Source organism: Protomyctophum parallelum, assembly GCF_964188405.1.
Source record: "Protomyctophum parallelum genome assembly, chromosome: 8".
Classification (NCBI taxonomy): domain Eukaryota; kingdom Metazoa; phylum Chordata; class Actinopteri; order Myctophiformes; family Myctophidae; genus Protomyctophum; species Protomyctophum parallelum.
The window spans coordinates 36593817-36615254 of NC_139703.1; the positions used below are offsets into that span (position 1 = coordinate 36593817).

Below are 21438 nucleotides of genomic sequence, written 5' to 3' on the forward strand. Positions count from 1 at the left end.
AAATTATACATGTATTAGTTCCAGAGAAATGCTCTGCTAATTGGAAGATAAACTGTTACTTTTTAAAACTTATACAAGTATACTGCCCATCAATGACAACTGTATGTTAGCTAATAGCTATAGGCCTACAATGATCTTGTTGCAGTTTTTGTTTTGTTGTTTTTTTGTTTTTGTTGTTGTTTGTTTCTTGTTTATCTAGGAATTGTATTGTTTTGTTTTGTCTGGTTGAATTGTTTGTAAATAAGTGTCTTTATGTATGAAGTGTATTTTGTGAATTGCCCTTTGACCCCCTTGAAAACGGGATGGTTCATCTCAAGGGATTGTTCCTAATAAATAATTGCAGACATCTCAGACCTAGCTATATAGTGGCCAGGCGGTCAGTCTGGAGCTGTGTGGATCTCCATATTTTTGGGCAAGACTTTAGTCTGGTCCGGGGGACCACCAGTGGTCCTTGAGGGGGTTCCAGGTGGTCCGGGGACCACCAGTGGTCCTTGAGGGGGTTCCAGGTGGTCCTTGAGGGGGTTCCAGGTGGTCCGGGGACCACCAGTGGTCCTTGAGGGGGTTCCAGGTGGTCCGGGGACCACCAGTGGTCCTTGAGGGGGTTCCAGGTGGTCCCCAGCTAAATGATGGAGGGTTGGTAACCAAATGGTCCCTTATTATTAGATCTTTAACTCTCGAGTTAAATAATTGTTAAACATCTGCATTACTTAATTTAGAAGAAGTCTACACAATTAGAGAATGTAGAATTCACATGCTGAATAAACGCGCTGCTTGTAGATCTGCTATTTTCAGCATGCAACCAAGTGCAAAATGAGTTATACTGGATCTCTTGTCCACTATAGTCCCTTCCTAACATTTTAGTCTGTTTTTTCTTTTTTACTAAATTGTCAGTGTATATTTAGTCTTAGTTTTAGTCATCATAGCTTAGTTTTCATTTCGTTTTCCAGTTAGTTTTCGTCAGTGGAGAAAAAAAGGTAGTAGACGATAATTTTTCGCCTTTTGGTCCGGGAACCCCTTTTGGTGTTAGCATTATGTTATGCTTTAGCTATTTTTGAAAAATCGAAGAACGACTGACATAGAAACATAGCTTTTTCAGAAAACTGTCAGGATGTAGAAGACATTTGTAGAATCTGATCTCAGGTCAGAATGGGTTAAGTTTCAGTCAACGAAAACAACACTTCTGCTTCCTCTTCCTCGGCAGGATGCACTGATGAAGATGAAGCCCGTCACGCCGCTGCGCGTCTACGTGTCCAGCCGGACGGACGCCGGCGTCCACGCCCTGTCCAACTCGGCACACCTGGACCTCCGACGCAGGGACGGCAAGCCCCCGTTCAGCGAGGACGTCCTGGTGGCCGCGCTCAACCACCACCTGAAGACAGAGGACATCCGGTGAGTCCCCTTCTTTCACCTCAACCACCACCTGAAGCCAGAGGACATCCGGTGAGTCCCCTTCTTTTACCTCAACCACCACCTGAAGACAGAGGACATCCGGTGAGTCCCCTTCTTTCACCTCAACCACCACCTGAAGCCAGAGGACATCCGGTGAGTCCCCTTCTTTTACCTCAACCACCACCTGAAGACAGAGGACATCCGGTCAGTCCCCTTCTTTCACCTCAACCACCACCTGAAGCCAGAGGACATCCGGTGAGTCCCCTTCTTTTACCTCAACCACCACCTGAAGACAGAGGACATCCGGTGAGTCCCCTTCTTTTACCTCAACCACCACCTGAAGCCAGAGGACATCCTGGTGAGTCCCCTTCTTTCACCTCAACCACCACCTGAAGACAGAGGACATCCTGGTGAGTCCCCTTCTTTTACCTCAACCACCACCTGAAGACAGAGGACATCCTGGTGAGTCCCCTTCTTTCACCTCAACCACCACCTGAAGACAGAGGACATCCGGTGAGTCCCCTTCTTTTACCTCAACCACCACCTGAAGACAGAGGATATCCGGTCAGTCCCCTTCTTTCACCTCAACCACCACCTGAAGACAGAGGACATCCGGTGAGTCCCCTTCTTTCACCTCAACCACCACCTGAAGCCAGAGGACATCCGGTGAGTCCCCTTCTTTTACCTCAACCACCACCTGAAGACAGAGGACATCCGGTGAGTCCCCTTCTTTTACCTCAACCACCACCTGAAGCCAGAGGACATCCGGTCAGTCCCCTTCTTTTACCTCAACCACCACCTGAAGACAGAGGACATCCGGTGAGTCCCCTTCTTTTACCTCAACCACCACCTGAAGACAGAGGACATCCGGTCAGTCCCCTTCTTTCACCTCAACCACCACCTGAAGACAGAGGACATCCGGTCAGTCCCCTTCTTTCACCTCAACCACCACCTGAAGACAGAGGACATCCGGTCAGTCCCCTTCTTTTACCTCAACCACCACCTGAAGACAGAGGACATCCGGTGAGTCCCCTTCTTTTACCTCAACCACCACCTGAAGCCAGAGGACATCCGGTCAGTCCCCTTCTTTTACCTCAACCACCACCTGAAGACAGAGGACATCCGGTCAGTCCCCTTCTTTTACCTCAACTACCACCTGAAGACAGAGGACATCCGGTCAGTCCCCTTCTTTCACCTCAACCACCACTTGAAGACAGAGGACATCCGGTCAGTCCCCTTCTTTTACCTCAACCACCACCTGAAGACAGAGGACATCCGGTCAGTCCCCTTCTTTTACCTCAACCACCACCTGAAGACAGAGGACATCCGGTGAGTCTCCTTCTTTTACCTCAACCACCACCTGAAGACAGAGGACACCCGGTCAGTCCCCTTCTTTCACCTCAACCACCACCTGAAGACAGAGGACATCCGGTCAGTCCCCTTCTTTCACCTCAACCACCACCTGAAGACAGAGGACATCCGGTCAATCCCCTTCTTTCACCCCATGCGATGCGATGCGATTTCGATGCTTTTTTTGTGTGACTCTCGGCTGTAGTATACATGACCAAGGCGGGCGTTCATTTACCAAAAGGTTTGACTATGGAGATAAGAGGTTTCTGCCCTCCCGCCCGCAGCAAGGAGGAAATGGCCTCTGTTTAGCTCTGCTCCCACTGGAGCCGACATCAAAAGAGTCCTCCAGTCTTTTGCTTCTATTGTGACGCTAATGGTGTTTGTGCAAGCGAGCCCCCGGCTGCCTCCTCAGGCTGCCTCCTCAGGCCCTCTGGCAGTGACATTCACAGCCCTTTTATCATCACCACAATGGATGTGCTTTTGTGATTAATCCATTCTGGGCGGGGAACCCCCTTTTGGTGTTTTAAAGCACTATGTTATACTTTAGCTATGGAAAAATAGCTAAAATGTGCCTCAAATCTTTGAATATATATTATATATACTTTCACAGCCAACGTTTTTAACTCAAATCTTTGCTTCTGGGGGGGGGGGGGGGGGGGGGGGTTCCTGGAACAACATATTTTCAGATGGGGGTCGGCGGCCAATTACATATCATTTTTGGGGTCCTTGACACGAAATATTGAGCACCACTGATACAGAAACATGAGGTATTTCAGAAAACTGTCATTGTGATTTAGAAGACATTTTGTATTTATTTTGAAGTCAGGCCTAAATTGGTTAGAGCTGTGAGGCTGACATTTAGGGCAGTGACATTTGCTATGGTCTTGCTTGTCGGCATCAAATAAATGGGCCTTTAAAAAAAAACTGTTCCCATTTTTAGTGGGAACAGTCCGAGGGAAAACATGGACATGAAAAGGGACAGTCCTTTTGCTAACCTTTTGTTAACAATCGATTGTCTTTTGTGGGTTTTTTTATACCCTGATAGCTCACCTGATAAAGCACATTATGTCAAGGCTAAGATATTCTGTTAGACAGATGTTATGTTCTTAGCTTGCTTATGGTTCTTGATGACTATTTCTATGTACTACTTCCCAAAGTGGGGTATGGGGACCCCCAGGGGTCCTTGAGGGAGTTCCAGGGGGTCCACAGCTAAATGATAGTTTGGAACCAAGTGGACCCTTATGGGTCTGTAACTCTGAGAGTGTACAAATGGAACCAAATGGACCCTTATGGGTCTGTAACTCTGAGAGTGTACAGATGGATCATGGAACCAAATGGACCCTTATGGGTCTGTAACTCTGAGAGTGTACAAATGGAACCAAATGGACCCTTATGGGTCTGTAACTCTGAGAGTGTACAGATGGAACCAAGTGGACCCTTATGGGTCTGTAACTCTGAGAGTGTACAAATGGAACCAAATGGACCCTTATGGGTCTGTAACTCTGAGAGTGTACAGATGGATCATGGAACCAAATGGACCCTTATGGGTCTGTAACTGAGAGTGTACAGATGGATCATGGAACCAAATGGACCCTTACGGGTCTGTAACTCAGAGAGTGTACAAATGGAACCAAATGGACCCTTACGGGTCTGTAACTCTGAGAGTGTACAAATGGAACCAAATGGGTCCATTTGGTTCCATCGTACACTCTCTGAGTTAAATTAACATTGGTTTTACTATATAAATCGTGGTCCCAGAAAGCATGTAAAACTGGGGGTACTTGAAATTAAACTGGTTGAGAATCACTGCTAGAGCCGTAAAAAGCCTTCTCTTATGGGGGTCCCTGGCAGTAAAAAGCTTCTCTTATGGGGGTCCCTGGCAGTAAAAATCTTCTCTTATGGGGGTCCCTGGGGGTCTTCTCTTATGGGGGTCCCTGGCATGTCTTTTCAAATGGGGTCTCCGCGGGGTAATTAGTGTCAATTTGGGGGTCCTTGACATGAAAAAGGTTTGGGAACCACTGTTCAAAATGCCTACCGGTAAATGAACCCATTCTGACCCGAGATCAGATTCTAAAAATGTCTTCTACATCCTGACAGTTTTCTGAAAAAGCTATGTCGTTCTTCGATTTTTCAAAAAATAGCAGACCTACAAGCTCAGTGGCGCGCTACGAGCTTGTAGATCTGCTATTTTTCAATAGCTAAAGCATAGCATAATGCTAACACCAAAAGGGGGTTCCCGCCCAGAATGGGTTAATTCACAACGGCTCTCTTCTCCTTCTGCCCCCCCTGCATGCAGGGTCACCCACGTCCACCGGGTGGCGGGTGATTTCCACGCCCGTTTCAACGCCCTGTCCAGGACGTACGTGTACAGACTGGCCCAGGGAGTCGGCCACGCCTCCCTGCTTCCCCTCAGCGAGCGCGGCCTGTGCTGGGCGCTCTGCAAGCACACGTGAGTTATGGCTCGTACTGTAGTACACACCGCACCATATTTGAGAGAGAGAGAGAGAGAGCTTGTAGATCTGCTATTTTCTAAATATATTTATTACATTTTTAGACATTTGAAAACTTGTTGAAATGACTAGTTTGGTCCTTTAGGTATAATAATGCTTTTGTATTTTCACTCTCTAGTATGCATTGTTGTGCACACACACACACACGCATGTGCACACACACACACACACACACACACACACACACACGCACACACACGCACGCACACACACACACACACACACACACACACACATAATAAGCTCATATCAAACCTCACCACGGGCAACGGAGCAGAAACACATGAATAATCCACAGAGCTCGTTAACACGGAGGCGCCACACATGAGCTAAAGCAAATTAGGGCCAATCACACACCAGGGCTTATCTGAGCAGACATGGCAAATAAACACAAACAATGGTGTGTGTGTGTGTGTGTGTGTGTGTGTGTGTATGTGTGTGTGTGTGTGTGTGTGTGTGTGTGTGTGTGTGTGTGTGTGTGTGTGTGTGTGTGCGTGCGTGCGTGCGTGCGTGCGTGCGTGCGTGCGTGCGTGCGTGCGTGCGTGCGTGCGTGCGTGCGTGCGTGCGTGCGTGCGGATGGCACTGTTCCGAGTACGGTATGGTACGGTCCGTCTATGAACCTATAGCATCTAACAGCTTGTAGATCTCCTACACCTCCTGGCCTCCTACCACCACTGCGCACAAAGTAGGCATGGGCGAGCGAGCGCGCCGCGCGCATGTGTGTGTGGGTGCACACGTGCGCACTCTCTCTCTCTCTCTGTGCGAGAGAGAGAGAGAGAGAGAGTTCATTTCTTCACTTTTTGGGGAAACTAGGCCAAGTTGAGCTGCAGGCTTATGCGTGCACACACACACACACACACACACACACACACACACACACGCACGCATCATGCTACTCGCTCTCTCTCTTCTTCTGCTTGCTGTACTTATTTTTGTACAGCCCCCCCCCCCCCCCCCTCTCTTTCTCTCAACAAGTGCTGCATCACCATTTTTATCCTGCTGTGGGAGGGGGGGGGGGAAGGGGTTTCGCGCCTCGGTTCGAGCCTGTAAGATCTGCTACTTTTGCTATTTTTGGAAAGTAGCAGAGTCAAAGGGACACGGCCCGGACTTAACCCATTCTGACCTGAGATCAGATTCATACGAGGTTTCCACTGGACACACACTGGTCTGATTAACCCATTCTGACCTGAGATCAGATCCAAAAAAAATGTCAGTCGTTCACAAAAATAGCAGACCTACAAGCTCGTAGCGCGCCACTCGGTGGCGCACTATGAGCTTGTAGATCTGCTATTTTTCAATAGCTAAAGCATAGCATAATGCTAACACCAAAATGGGTTCCTGACCCGTATAGAATGGGTTAATAGAGCACCGATGTCTGACGTCAACATCGGTAGAGGGCGCTATAAATCCACAGGTTCATGTACTTTTTATTGGCATTGTAATCCCCATGGGCGGGGGGGGGTTTAGATCGCCTCATATAAGAACTGTGTTTGAAAAATAAACAAATCATCCAGGCCGCTTCACTCATATATGAAGAATCAACTGACTGAGAGAAAACGCTAATGTTACTGCTGCTGAATTAGTTACATTTTCACTAGAAACAGCCTGTATCATTATGAGTGACTGACTGTTACAAACGATACAGAGACACCTCCCTGACAATAACGCCGAGACAGCTTGTTTATTTTTGGACCACAACGCTTATAGTAGACGATATTAAGATCACCCCATGTTATTCTCCATAGAGGAATTACTTCCGCGAACCAGGGGAATGGAAGGGATGATCGAGTTACGTCAGGACTTCGGTGCTGCCTCTATGGGTTAAATGATTCACACAACACCTCTCAGCGTCTCTCCCTCTCTAATCATATCATACAGTATTTAACCCAATTTGGACTGAAAAAAGGTTCTAAATCCTAACATTTTTCTGAAAAGAATCATGTTTCTATGTCAGTGGTGCTCAACCTTTTTCATGTCAAGGACCCCCAGAATAATCTCTATTGGGCCACGGACCCCCATCTCAAAATATGTAGTTCCAGGGACCACTGGAGCACCCTGGAGAGTTGGGTTGCCAGGTTGGCATGCGTGGCGCTGTCTCCCGCTGGCGCGACACCGCCAGACGAGACCTGGCAACCACACATCAGCCGTTTACATAAGTTCAATGAATAAATGACTGTGCTCTGGTAGCAGGAACATGCAGACCTAGTTACAGTAGCTGCGTGTGTATCCCAGCCTTTTTCACTTTAGAGATACCTGTTTTCTTGGAACATTCACTCTTATACTTCTAGGCAAATGAAGGATGAAAAGCCTGACATGAGGGGAAAGGAACTGGTTGGAATAACGTGTTCCTTCCATGTGCTACGTCCAACCAGGAAAGGAAAGTTACCATGTTTACCCAGGGTAACTGGACTAAGCTCAAGAACTTATTTACAGCCAGGCCCTGCTCATAGAACATTTCATGGTAGGGGTTCAATGCCTTGTCCAAGGGCACTTCAGTGGTGGTCATTTTAACGTGCTGGTCCGGGGATACGAACTAGCGACCTTCCGATATCAAGACCGCTCCGCAAACCGTTCGGCCACCGCTGCTCCAACCAGGGAAACTCCCCCCTTTCAGGTGTAAAAGGAGCGACTTGGACACTCAGGCATGAAGGAAGCATGATTTCCAGTCCGTTGCTCTCCCCAGGTTGGCGGAGGGTGTGTAGAGCCCAGGATCACATTAGATAAATTGACACAGGGGTGAAAAATGGGTTACAAAATCGTGGGATAAAAATTATATATATAAAAAAAAAAAAAAGCCTGACATCAATTAACCCTAGCGATTTGGAGGAAACCGTACTGGGTTCCGTTTATTTGAACACAGTATGAAAATGTACTCACAGAGACTTGTTTTATCTACACACCAAATCTCTTGTTCTAAAATCAATGGTGGTACTCACGTTTCTCCATTTCTGAGTTAAGTGAAAAGTAGCAATACCACAATGTAGAAATACTCTAAAAGTAATACTTATAAAAGTATTGACATTAAATTGGTCCGGGCACCTATAGGCTGCTGATGCAGTGGGTGGAAAGTACAATATCTGGATGTAGTGAAAGTAAAAGTATGGTAGAAATTAAATAAATCCTTAAATGTGTACATAAATCACTGGTCCTAAAGCAGTTCTCTGTACTGTCACTGGTCCAGTGTTGTTTTTGGCAGCAGATTTTAGTTTTAGTCTCTTGAATAGTTTATTTAGTTTTAGTCACATTTTTGTCACCTGGAATGTCTTAGTGTTAGTCTAGTTTCAGTCGACTAAATATAAGATGTTAGTGGCCTAAATCTACAGTTGATTTAGTCGACAAAAAAGCATTTTGGCGGGTCTTGATGCCGTCGTAATGACTGTTTTTACAAGCTCACAGTGCGCCACAGCGTGACGCGTTGTGAGCTTGTAGATCAGCTATTTTCAGCATGCAACCAAGTGTAAAATGACCTATACTGGATCTCTTGTCCACTAGTCCCTTCCTAACATTTTACTCTAGTTTGAATTTGTTGACGAAATTGTTAATATATTTAGTCTTAGTTTTAGTCATCGTAGCTTAGTTTTCATTTAGTTTCTGTTTAGTTTTGGTCAGTGAAAAAAGGTAGTCGACGAACTTCTTTTGTCATAGTTTTAGTCGACGAAAACAACACTGTAACTGGTCTAAATCATGACAATTTTCTGAAAAACCTAATGTTTCTATATCAGTGATTCTCAATATTTCATGTCAAGAACCCCAAAAACTATATGTAATTGGCCGCAGACCCCAATCTGGAAATATGTTGTTTCCCCCCCCCCCCCCCCCCCCCCGCAGAAGCAAAGATTTTAGTTAAAAACGTTCACTCTGAAAGAATGTATTGAAAGATTTCACATTTTCACGATTTTTCAAAAATAGCAGACCTACAAGTTCATAGTGCGGCACTTGGTGCCGCGCTACGAGCTTGTAGGTCTGCTATTTTTATAAAAGTATAACATAATGCTTAAAACACCAAAAGGGGTTCCCGCCCAGAATGGATTAACTGGTCATACAGCTGTTGTGTCTGTACTGTAACTGGTCCTAAAGCCTGTTGTCTCCTGTGTCTTCACGTCAGGGATCTGGACGTGAGGTCCTAAAGCCTGTTGTCTCCTGTGTCACGTCAGGGAGCTGGACGTGAGGTCCTAAAGCCTGTTGTCTCCTGTGTCATGTCAGGGAGCTGGACGTGGGGTCCTAAAGCCTGTTGTCTCCTGTGTCACGTCAGGGAGCTGGACGTGGGGTCCTAAAGCCTGTTGTCTCCTGTGTCACGTCAGGGAGCTGGACGTGGGGTCCTAAAGCCTGTTGTCTCCTGTGTCACGTCAGGGAGCTGGACGTGGGGTCCTAAAGCCTGTTGTCTCCTGTGTCACGTCAGGGAGCTGGACGTGGGGTCCTAAAGCCTGTTTTGTCTCCTGTGTCACGTCAGGGATCTGGACGTGGGGTCCTAAAGCCTGTTGTCGCCTGTGTCACGTCAGGGAGCTGGACGTGGGGTCCTAAAGCCTGTTGTCTCCTGTGTCATGTCAGGGAGCTGGACGTGGGGTCCTAAAGCCTGTTGTCGCCTGTGTCACGTCAGGGAGCTGGACGTGGGGTCCTAAAGCCTGTTGTCTCCTGTGTCATGTCAGGGAGCTGGACGTGGGGTCCTAAAGCCTGTTGTCTCCTGTGTCACGTCAGGGATCTGGACGTGGGGTCCTAAAGCCTGTTGTCTCCTGTGTCACGTCAGGGAGCTGGACGTGGGGTCCTAAAGCCTGTTGTCGCCTGTGTCATGTCAGGGAGCTGGACGTGGGGTCCTAAAGCCTGTTGTCTCCTGTGTCATGTCAGGGAGCTGGACGTGGGGTCCTAAAGCCTGTTGTCGCCTGTGTCACGTCAGGGAGCTGGACGTGGGGTCCTAAAGCCTGTTGGCTCCTGTGTCACGTCAGGGAGCTGGACGTGGGGTCCTAAAGCCTGTTGTGTCCTGTGTCACGTCAGGGATCTGGACGTGGGAGCGATGCGAGCGGCCGCCGCCATGCTGATCGGGACTCACGACTTCAGCAGCTTCATGGCGATCAACTCGGACACGCCGTTTAAAAACCCGGTCAAGACCCTGGACGTGGCTCGAGTAGACCCGGGGACGTCCTTCGCAGGCGCACACTTCCACAGGTACAAAACCCTGTGTCTCGAGTAGACCCGGGGACGTCCTTCGCAGGCGCACACTTCCACAGGTACAAAACCCTGTGTTTCGAGTAGACCCGGGGACGTCCTTCGCAGGCGCACACTTCCACAGGTACTCCCTCTGTGCGTAAACATGCCGATGCCTGACAGACACGTGTTGCGAGATATTGTGGTCTTTGTAAAAGCAACTGCAGGATAACTACAGGATAACTACAGGCCACACGACCACGTTACGTTTAAACCTATATTGGCTACGAGGATTGGCCGTACGATACTGGCACATTGAGCTTGTAGATCAGCTGTTTTGGGGGATTTTTGTATGGATATATATATATATATATGGATATTATTTTAATTTTCCAAAAATAAAATGTTACAAATAAATGAAAAACAGTAATTGAAAAAACACGGGCACCTCACGTTATTAGAAGGACAATATCAGTCACCACTTAAAAAAGGAACGGGTGTTAGATGAATCTATCACGGTTAAAATGGAATTAATCCAATTTGGAATCGGTCCTGACAGTTTTCTGAAAAACCCTGTGTTTCTATGTGTCAGTGGTTCTCAACCTTTTTCATGTCAAGGACCCCTAAAAATGATCTGCATTTGGCCGCCGACCCCCATCTGAAAATATGTTGTTCCAAGGACCCCCCCCCCCCAGAAGCAAAGATTTGAGTTAAAAACGTTCGCTCTGAAAGAATATGCACAGAATTCAAAGATTTGCGCCACATTTTCTCGATAATTTCTTTTTAGCAGACCTGCGATTATTGGCATGACATGTGATGCGGTTATGACAGTGTTAATACGTTTAATAAACCAGCTGGTTTATTTGGTTTGGCCGACAGTTTGACGGAGTTAGCTGCTTTTGTCACTCAGAATATATACTTTTCATTGGTTCAATATTTTTTAAACCCACACACAGACGTAAAGGGTGTTCCAACAGCGTTGACATAATTATGAAAAACAAAAGTGACAAATGGAGTTAGCTGGCTTTTCCCCCCCGACTGACAAAACTTAACGATTATGAAGATCATACAAAAAGTATCTAAAATAATTGTGATTAACCCATTCTGTATGGGAACCCCTTTTGGTGTTTTAACTATTGAAAAATAGCAGATCTACAAGCTCATAGCGCGCCACCGAGTGGCGCGCTATGAGCTTGTAGGTCTGCTATGCGAGCGGTGAATTATTGACGAAGTCGACCGCTGAGCTGCACTTGGGACGCTGGAGGGGGGGAGGGAGGGAGGGCGACGGCTCGCTCCTCCGCTCTGTGAAAACAAATTGAGTTTCCTGGTTTAGAACCCCCCCCCACCCCACAAGGGAGCAGAGAGGACCCCCCCCCCACCCCACAAGGGAGCAGAGAGGACCCCCCCACCCCACAAGGGAGCAGAGAGGACCCCCCCCCCACCCCACAAGGGAGCAGAGAGGACCCCCCCCCCACCCCACAAGGGAGCAGAGAGGATCCCCCCCCCCACCCCACAAGGGAGCAGAGAGGATCCCCCCCCCCACCCCACAAGGGAGCAGAGAGGACCCCCCCCCCACCCCACAAGGGAGCAGAGAGGATCCCCCCCACCCTACAAGGGAGCAGAGAGGACCCCCCCCCCCCACAAGGGAGCAGAGAGAACCCCCCCACCCCACAAGGGAGCAGAGAGGACCCCCCCCACACCCCACAAGGGAGCAGAGAGGATCCCCCCCCCCCCCACAAGGGAGCAGAGAGGACCCCCCCCCCACCCCACAAGGGAGCAGAGAGGATCCCCCCCCCCACCCCACAAGGGAGCAGAGAGGATCCCCCCCCCCCACCCCACAAGGGAGCAGAGAGGACCCCCCCCCCACCCCACAAGGGAGCAGAGAGGATCCCCCCCCCACCCCACAAGGGAGCAGAGAGGGACCCCCCCCCCCACCCCACAAGGGAGCAGAGAGGATCCCCCCCCCACCCCACAAGGGAGCAGAGAGGATCCCCCCCCCACCCCACAAGGGAGCAGAGAGGATCCCCCCCCCCCACCCCACAAGGGAGCAGAGAGGACCCCCCCCCCCCACCCCACAAGGGAGCAGAGAGGATCCCCCCCCCCCCCACCCCACAAGGGAGCAGAGAGGATCCCCCCCCCCACCCCACAAGGGAGCAGAGAGGACCCCCCCCCCCACCCCACAAGGGAGCAGAGAGGATCCCCCCCCCACACACACCCCACCCCACCGGAAAGAAATGACGTCATTGCCGTTGTTCGTACAAAAAACTTTGGTTACATTTTGTACCCTCTCACGATGAAGCAACACAGCAAAATTATAAAAGAGGCTATGTTACGTAGCTTATGCTTAAAGCGACATTTATAACTACAGTAACTATAACTGTTATTTTATACTTTATCTATTATAATTATAAATAGCAGATATAAAAGGTCATCACTTTGTGCCGCACTATGGGCTTGTAGACTTTTTGAAAAAGACCACTGAAGTCCTGACGTCGCTGCTGCTAGATGTGGTCTACAGTAATAAGGGCCTTTCTCGGCCCCACCTCTCTCCCATTGGTTTATATTGTGTTTAGTTTCCAAGATGGCCGCAGCACCAGGAGGTGGTGGGGCGGAGGTGAGCGGGCGGGGGTCAACATATGACCTCACTGGGCTGCATTCAAGACACTTGCCTTGTGTCTGACACCTGACTTGTGTCTGAACACAGCTTTGATGGATGTGTTCTTTTGAACACAGACACAAGTCAGACACAAGACAGGTGTCTTGAATGTGTGAACGCAGCCCCAGTAAGGGCTCACCTCCGCCCCACCCCCTCCTGGTGCTGCGGCCATCTTGGAAACTAAAACACAACATAAACAATTGGAGAGGGGTGGGGCCGAGAAAGGCCCTCAATGTTATATCGTATATTCTAATTATTTTGTGTTCTTCTCTTTCAGAGATGTTCCGTTCTGGGAGCTGACCTTTAGAAGCAGGTCGTTCCTCTACAGACAGGTTAGTGTTGTTTCAACGGATTCACCCGTTATCACTGTATTAAAACACCAAAAAGGGGTTGATATATTTTGCATTGGGCTGCAGGTCCGTAGGATGACGGGGGCGCTGGTGGCAGTGGGACAGGGCCAGCTGTCCCAGGACCGCTTCAGACACATTCTGGAGGCTAAAGACTCTCTGGGTTTCCCCAAGAACCTGAGCGCTCCTCCAGACGGACTCTTCCTCACCAGGGTGGAGTACTGCCTCACAGGTCACTATGAAGTTACCCTACATACAGTAGATACAGTAGTACATACTCCCTCACAGGTCACTATGAAGTTACCGTACATACAGTACATACAGTAGTACATACTCCCTCACAGGTCACTAGTAATAATAATGATAACTAGAACTGCACTCTGTCGAGTGCATACTTGCTTGTTGCACACCAGTAGGCCATAAATGGCCAACTAGTGCGCAAGCAGAGCGCGCAAGTACTTTCGACCGCTACAAACTGTCAACCAATTACATATACATATACTATGTATATGTAATTTGTAAGTTGATTAGCGGTATACTGTGGTTACTTTGCGCCGTACGCACCGTCCCAGCCGTCCCGCCACTTTTGATGCGTATGCACCGTCCCAGCAAACTGTGCCTGATACGGCAGTGGTGCCAGATTACATACATGTATACACAGGAGCATTACCTTTAATCCTCCCGACACTAAAACATATCGCCATTACGAAAACCAATTACACTCTGGCATTGGGTCCTTTAATCCACATATTTCTTATGTCATCATTGAGAGCTAGTTATACATATACTATATATATGCTGGGACCAGATTACATACATGACCATATTTCTTACGTCATCATTGAGAGCTAGTCATACATATACTATATATATGTAATTTGTAAGTTGATTAGCGGTATACTGTGGTTACTCGGTGGCGCGCTACGAGCTTGTAGATCTGCTATTTTTCAATAGCTAAAGCATAACATAATGCTAACACCAAGGTTCCCACCTAGAATGGGAGCTCAGTCAGTGGAGCTCAATATCTCATGTCTGATTAATATATAAAAGGTATTATCATATTAATGTATCATTGTTAAGTTCACTCTGTATATATCCACGGGCATAAAATAACCACTGCTCTAAAGTGTATGTTAGTGACTATCGTTTGCAGAGTTGCTGACAGAACGTTGAAGGTTTTTTCTTCTCTTCTTAAAACTTGTCTATTCTCCTCCACAGACCTGCAGTTTAAAACTCCACATTCCTCAGAGGGGGATTCGTCTTCCACTGGGGACCAAGAGGGCTATGGGACGTCCCGAATAGCAGAGAATAGTAAATAGTAGTAGCCCCTATAGTTTCCATGCCCCGACCATAGCGTTGGAAACGACACGTCCAGCAGGGGGAGTCCTTGACCAGGCTGTGTCTGCACCACCACTAGCTCTGGTCCATAGCTCTAATGCATTTCATTCAGAGCTATGTTACTCTCAACTTCCGCCGCTCGCATGAATGCAGACCAGCCTCTCCTCTTTAGCGTAAATGAAAAGAACGCTTTTGCTACTCACCAAAACAAAGGCGAGTTGTGTCATTAGAAAGCCTACTTTCCTTAGTGGACACACTCTGAGCCCCCCACCACACGTATGAACTCTATAGACACAACTCGCCTTTGTTTTGGTGAGTAGCAAAAACGTTATTTTTATTCACGCTAAAGAGGAGAGGCTGGTCTGCATTCATGCGAGCGGTAGAAGTTGAGAGTAACATAGCTCTAAATGCAACGCATTAGAGCTATGGACCAGAGCTACACCACCACCTGCATGCAGTCCTGGTGAACACAGCCAAACACCACAATGTCTATAGTATGCCATATTAGCCATTATTCCAACGTCCTGACTCCTGATAACGGTTGATTTCCTATATTTAATGCAGTGATAACGGACGAATCCGCTGACCAAGAGGTCTAGTGCTTCGAAATACTTATGCTGTTTGCAGAAAGAAAATTTAGTTAATAAAGTTTTTTTGTTAATAGTATGTCCATGGTTCTTCTGACTGAATGAGTATAACTTTGGGGGTTCTTGAACCACTTCACGTTGGGGTGACCAGATGTCCCCCTTTGTGTGGGGCAGTCCCACAAACTGAGACCCTGTCCCTCATTGTGACTGACAGGCATCAGTGTTCAAACTGAGACCCTGTCCCACATTGTGACTGGCAGGTATCAGTGTTCAAACTGAGACCCTGTCTGTCCCACATTGTGACTGACAGGCATCAGTGTTCAAACTGAGACCCTGTCCCACATTGTGACTGGCAGACATCAGTGTTCAAATGCCCTAATAGTTAGTCCCCTAATAGTTGGCTTTCTGTTGTAATTAAAGCTCTCTCTTTTAAACCCCATTCTGGGCGGGAACCCCTTTTGGTGTTTTAAGCATTATGTTATGCTTTAGCTGGAACCCGTTTTGGTGTTTTAAGCATTATGTTATGCATTAGCTGTTGAAAAATAGCAGACTGTCTATACTCTATATGAACTAGTAATAACTGTGCTATTTTTGAAAAATCGTGAAAATGTACTGCAAATCTTGAATATATACTCTTTCAGAGCCGACGTTTTTTTAACTCAAATCTTTGCTTCTGGGGGGGTTCCTGGAAGCACATATTTTCAAAAAGATAATTCTGGGGGTCCTTGACATGAAAAAGGTTGAGTAGGGGAGAGCCGCCAAGGATGTAACTTTGCACGTTTCATTTTTTTACTCAGAGATCCGTTTATCTACACAAGTAATATTTTCAGGCAACGGACCTACACATGTCTGCTACCATAACCATAACAGGTCGGGAGTTATTAAACCGAACGTGGACGCTGTTCCAGTGTTACATTTGCTGCGCATATCGGATTAATTGTAACGGCATGCGTGATAAATGTAACAACGCTAAAAAAACACCATTAAACATATCGTTTTCAGCTTAAAGCAATTATATTTCATTGAAGCAACTCCTTAGCATTGTTTTCATACCATGGATGTGATAATAAAATGTATCAAACATAAGGGAAATATTAAATAGTATCGGGTGTACCAGTTTGGGCGTTTGAGTCAGTTCAATGCATTGATTAAACAAACGTTTGATTGATTGAGTTGTACAATGTTATACAACCCTAAACTAATTTTAGCTTGGACTCATGCATAGAAGGAAGCATGGGGTCAGTCCGCTGCCCTTCCCCAGGTTGGCAAAAAAAATGGGTTGCAGAATCATGGGATACAAATTTATAAATAAATAAAAGAGAAACAGGAGCTATGCAGGCAGCTGAGCTACAGAACAGATCATTAACTAGTACGCAGGTAGACACAACTTACCTGGTTAAGCAATGTTTACTTTTATTCTGTCGTGTATACGATTTATGCACCGATTACTGTTAAGTCTATGACATTTATGGTGTACAAAAGGTGGAGTGTTTTAGTCCCATATTAGAGCCAGTGTTGCATTCATGGACAAACACGGTAGTGGCTTTACATACATGTGCACCCCCACAACACATGGTACAGTGGCTTTACATACATGTGAACCCACACAACACATGGTACAGTGGCTTTACATACATGTGCACCCACACAACACATGGTACAGTGGCTTTACATACATGTGCACCCCCACAACACATGGTACAGTGGCTTTACATACAGTACTGTCCCCTTCGTCTGTACCAGGCCAGTACCTAGAGGTACCTATAGGTTTTTAAAAGAACCTGGGTACCTCTGGAAGCCACACCTCTGATGGGTGTGGTTTAGTCTTAAGGGGTGTGTTTTTTTCACCCACTGTGTAATATAATAAACGGACAGTAGGTGGCAGTAGGACAGAGGCCAGAGCAACTATACATCCCAGCTTGCAAATTAACCAAGTAATAAAAAAAACATGCTGCAAAACTCTTTTAATATATAGATATGCCAGGGACCCCCATTTGGAGAGATATGCTAGGGACCCCCATTTGAAAATATATGCCAGGGACCCCCCATTTGAAGAGATATGCCAGGGACCCCCATTTGAAAATATATGCCAGGGACCCCCCATTTGAAAAGATATGCCAGGGACCCCCCATTTGAAGAGATATGCCAGGGACCCCCATTTGAAAATATATGCCAGGGACCCCCCATTTGAAGAGATATGCCAGGGACCCCATTTGAAAAGATATGCCAGGGACCCCCATTACCCCCAGTTACTTTGTAGATTTTTGATCACATCACAAACACACACATTAACTTTAGCCATATAGCTACACAAGCTTGTGAGCTTGTAGATCTGCTATTTTCTAAAAAATTATATATATTTGAAAATTTGCAATGGTATATTATGCATAAAGTGTAATTTCTACTTTTGTTACTTTTGTACTTTTACTCAAGTAAATGTTGCATTACGAACTTTTACTTGTAATTACCAAAGTAGTACTTTTAGTACTTTTTCCAGGGGTATTTGTTTTCTCTTTAAAACAATTCTGGGGTCTACTCAGGTTTTTGAGTGAAGCCCATACAGATCTCCAGCTTCAAGTGTCTCTTTAGACATGCTAATAAGCTGGTCAGGCTACTACTTGGCCTCAACCCCCGAATCCAACTAACACCTCCACACTTTGAAAGGCTGGAAGGGCTTAGGGTTGACAACAGAGTACAGCATCTTGCAATGGGTCTGGTCCACAAGATTCGCTACACACCAAGATGTACTTTCTGAGTTTCTGTGCTTGTTTATTGCAAACTGTTAAATAACCGAGTCAATTAATCAATCAGTTATATACCCCATATTACAATAAAAAACTAAACTAAATGGAAAGTGGAAACTAATGATACATTCAAAACAAACAACCTAATGTTAGGGTTCATGTTGATTGATTTAATACTTTATGAACGGTATGCAGGGGGGGGGGGGGGAAGCACAGGAAAGCACCTACAGTTTGACGTGAAGTACATTTCACCCTGGTTCCTATATTTTTCATTTAGCATCTAAAGAATGAATCTCAAAAACCTACCAATGTGCTTGCTTGCATTTGTCTCATAGCCAGGACTCTTGACTGGAAGTTCAAACCAGACTCCTGTAGGCTACACTCTCAGAGATAAATGAGGATTCCATTGTATAACTCATTGATGGATTGACTACTTTATTTGCAAGAAACACGCACCTAAAGTAAAGTTGAATACAAACAAGAGTATGATATAAAGCGCTTGTGATAAAAGCGCTATATAAAAGCACAATTTACCAAAAGGATTAACCCCAAGATATGGCCTGTTTCCATTGAGGTCCTGTGTATTCAATTAATCAAAACATACAGCCCAGAAGTTCTGTACGGTTAGGAACAACTCAGTTTCCACTTCATTTTGTGTGCAGTGGATGCATACTGTAGTGTAGTCTGTCACTTCTGAACATTTTAATTCCCTTACAAATACCCCATATTACAATAAAAAATAACCTAAATGGAACATGAAAACCGACCGACAGACAGACAGGCAGTGAGGCCCCCAGGAAGCTGAAAGTTTCTCGTGTTTGTTGTTGAAAGCGATAGAAGTAATAATAATAGTTAATATTTAGCGGTAGTAATAGTAACTATTACTACAACTGAGTATCAAATATCAATCATAATAATAAGCAGACTTGGCAACCTGACTTGTAGAAAGTATTCACACAATCATGTTACCAAGATTGCCTTATTTTTTACCTTTAGAAATATTGCATGAATCAGAGTCTGTCAGTCATTAGATGATGCAAAAACACTGATCCATGCCCTTGTTTTTTCTGGGCTTGATTACTGCAATTCTGGACTGCAGAATACTGCCAAAGAAAACAACTGAATCTGTGACCTTCCAACCTACAGGACCCCCCCCCACACACACACACACACACACACACACACTCTCTCTCGCTGTAGCCTCTGTAGTATAGGCTGACTACTGTATACAATTAACATAACCTGTTTGGCTAGACAGTAGACACTGTGGGGAGAGAGAGTCAAAGACTACTAAAAACTGTCAGATTGCAACAGACTAGCATTTTTAATCAGCACAAACCAGGACAGGCTAAATACAGGCATGTTTGGGTACAGAGCCTGCTTTTAACTAATTCAGATGGCATATGAAAAAAGGGGGTCCTCAGAACAGGGGGTCCTCTCAGAACAGGGGGTCCACAGAACAGGGGGTCCACAGAACAGGGGGTCCTCTCAGAACCGGGGGTCCACAGAACAGGGGGTCCACAGAACAGGGGGTCCTCTCAGAACAGGGGGTCCTCTCAGAACAGGGGGTCCACAGAACAGGGGGTCCTCTCAGAACAGGGGGTCCACAGAACAGGGGGTCCTCTCAGAACAGGGGGTCCACAGAACAGGGGGTCCTCTCAGAACAGGGGGTCCACAGAACAGGGGGTCCTCTCAGAACAGGGGGTCCACAGAACAGGGGGTCCTCTCAGAACAGGGGGTCCTCTCAGAACAGGGGGTCCACAGAACAGGGGGTCCTCTCAGAACAGGGGGTCCACAGAACAGGGGGTCCACAGAACAGGGGGTCCTCTCAGAACAGGGGGTCCACAGAACAGGGGGTCCTCTCAGAACAGGGGGTCCACAGAACAGGGGGTCCTCTCAGAACAGGGGGTCCTCTCAGAACAGGGGGTCCACAGAACAGGGGGTCCTCTCAGAACAGGGGGTCCACAGAACAGGGGGTCCTCTCAGAACAGGGGGTCCACAGAACAGGGGGTCCTCTCAGAACAGGGGGTCCTCTCAGAACAGGGGGTCCACAGAACAGGGGGTCCTCTCAGAACAGGGGGTCCACAGAACAGGGGGTCCTCTGTGATGTGATGCTTTTTCCACCACTGCATATTGCTAGAAGCTATTAAGACTTAATAGCTCTGCTCATCATGGGCCGACGCCACCTGGTGGTTGAATAGCTACTCCACACTCCACAATAAACCTGTGGGTGTGGCTGAGAATCTGGGGGTGTGTCTGTGGGTGTGTCTAACATAAATACCCGTAGGTACCCATGGATGTCATTTTGAGATCGAGGAGGAAACGGATAGGATTGTACTGTACATGTGCACCCACACAACACATGGTACAGTGGCTTTACATACTTGTGCACCCACACAACACATGGTACAGTGGCTTTACATACATGTGCACCCACACAACACATGGTACAGTGGCTTTACATACATGTGCACCCACACAACACATGGTACAGTGGCTTTACATACATGTGCACCCACACAACACATGGTACAGTGGCTTTACATACATGTGCACCCCCACAACACATGGTACAGTGGCTTTACATACATGTGCACCCCCACAACACATGGTACAGTGGCTTTACATACATGTGCACCCCCACAACACATGGTACAGTGGCTTTACATACATGTGCACCCCCACAACACATGGTACAGTGGCGTTACATACATGTGAACCCACACAACACATGGTGCCGTTTAGAGTAGGCCAGTGGTTCTTAAAGTGGGGTCCGGGGACCCCCAGGGGTCCTTGAGGGAGTTCCAGGGGGTCCCCAGCTAAATGATAGCTAGGAACCAAATTAACCCTTTTGGGTCTGTGGAATGGAACTCTCACTCAGTTAAATTAACTTTGATTGTGCAATAATATAAATTGGGGGTCTCAGAGATAGAAATGCCATTAAAGGGGAGTCCGTACTGTAGACTAATGCATGTCAAACTGGGGGTCCTTGAACTTAAACGGGTTGAGAATCACTGCTGGAGCCGTGACAATCTTCTCGTATGGACGTCCCTGGCATATATTTTTCAAATGGGGGGTCCGTGGGCTAATTAGTGTCAATTTGGGGGTCCTTGACATGAAACCACTGGGCTAGACATCCAAACGTCTAGAGAACCACTGGGCTAGACATCCAAACGTCTAGAGAACCACTGGGCTAGACATCCAAACGTCTAGAGAACCACTGGGCTAGACATCCAAACGTCTAGAGAACCACTGGGCTAGACATCCAAACGTCTAGAGAACCACTGGGCTAGACATCCAAACGTCTAGAGAACCACTGGGCTAGACATCCAAACGTCAAACTTTCCGTGACCCCATCTGGAGAAACTCATCTTTTAT

The 21438-nt window shown here is 46.9% G+C and overlaps 1 protein-coding gene across 1 annotated transcript in view; it reads left to right on the top strand.

The window, feature by feature from the left end:
• pusl1 (pseudouridine synthase like 1) overlaps nucleotides 1-14814 on the top strand; it is a 16204-nt gene extending 1390 nt beyond the window's left edge. Inside the window, exons 3-8 of the mRNA XM_083772173.1 lie at nucleotides 1202-1389; nucleotides 5036-5188; nucleotides 10239-10409; nucleotides 13322-13376; nucleotides 13461-13623; nucleotides 14610-14814. Coding sequence (XP_083628299.1) covers nucleotides 1202-1389; nucleotides 5036-5188; nucleotides 10239-10409; nucleotides 13322-13376; nucleotides 13461-13623; nucleotides 14610-14710 — 831 coding nt within the window. The 3' untranslated portion in view covers nucleotides 14711-14814. The remainder of the gene's footprint in view (nucleotides 1-1201; nucleotides 1390-5035; nucleotides 5189-10238; nucleotides 10410-13321; nucleotides 13377-13460; nucleotides 13624-14609) is intronic.
• The last annotated feature ends 6624 nt before the right edge of the window (nucleotides 14815-21438 follow it).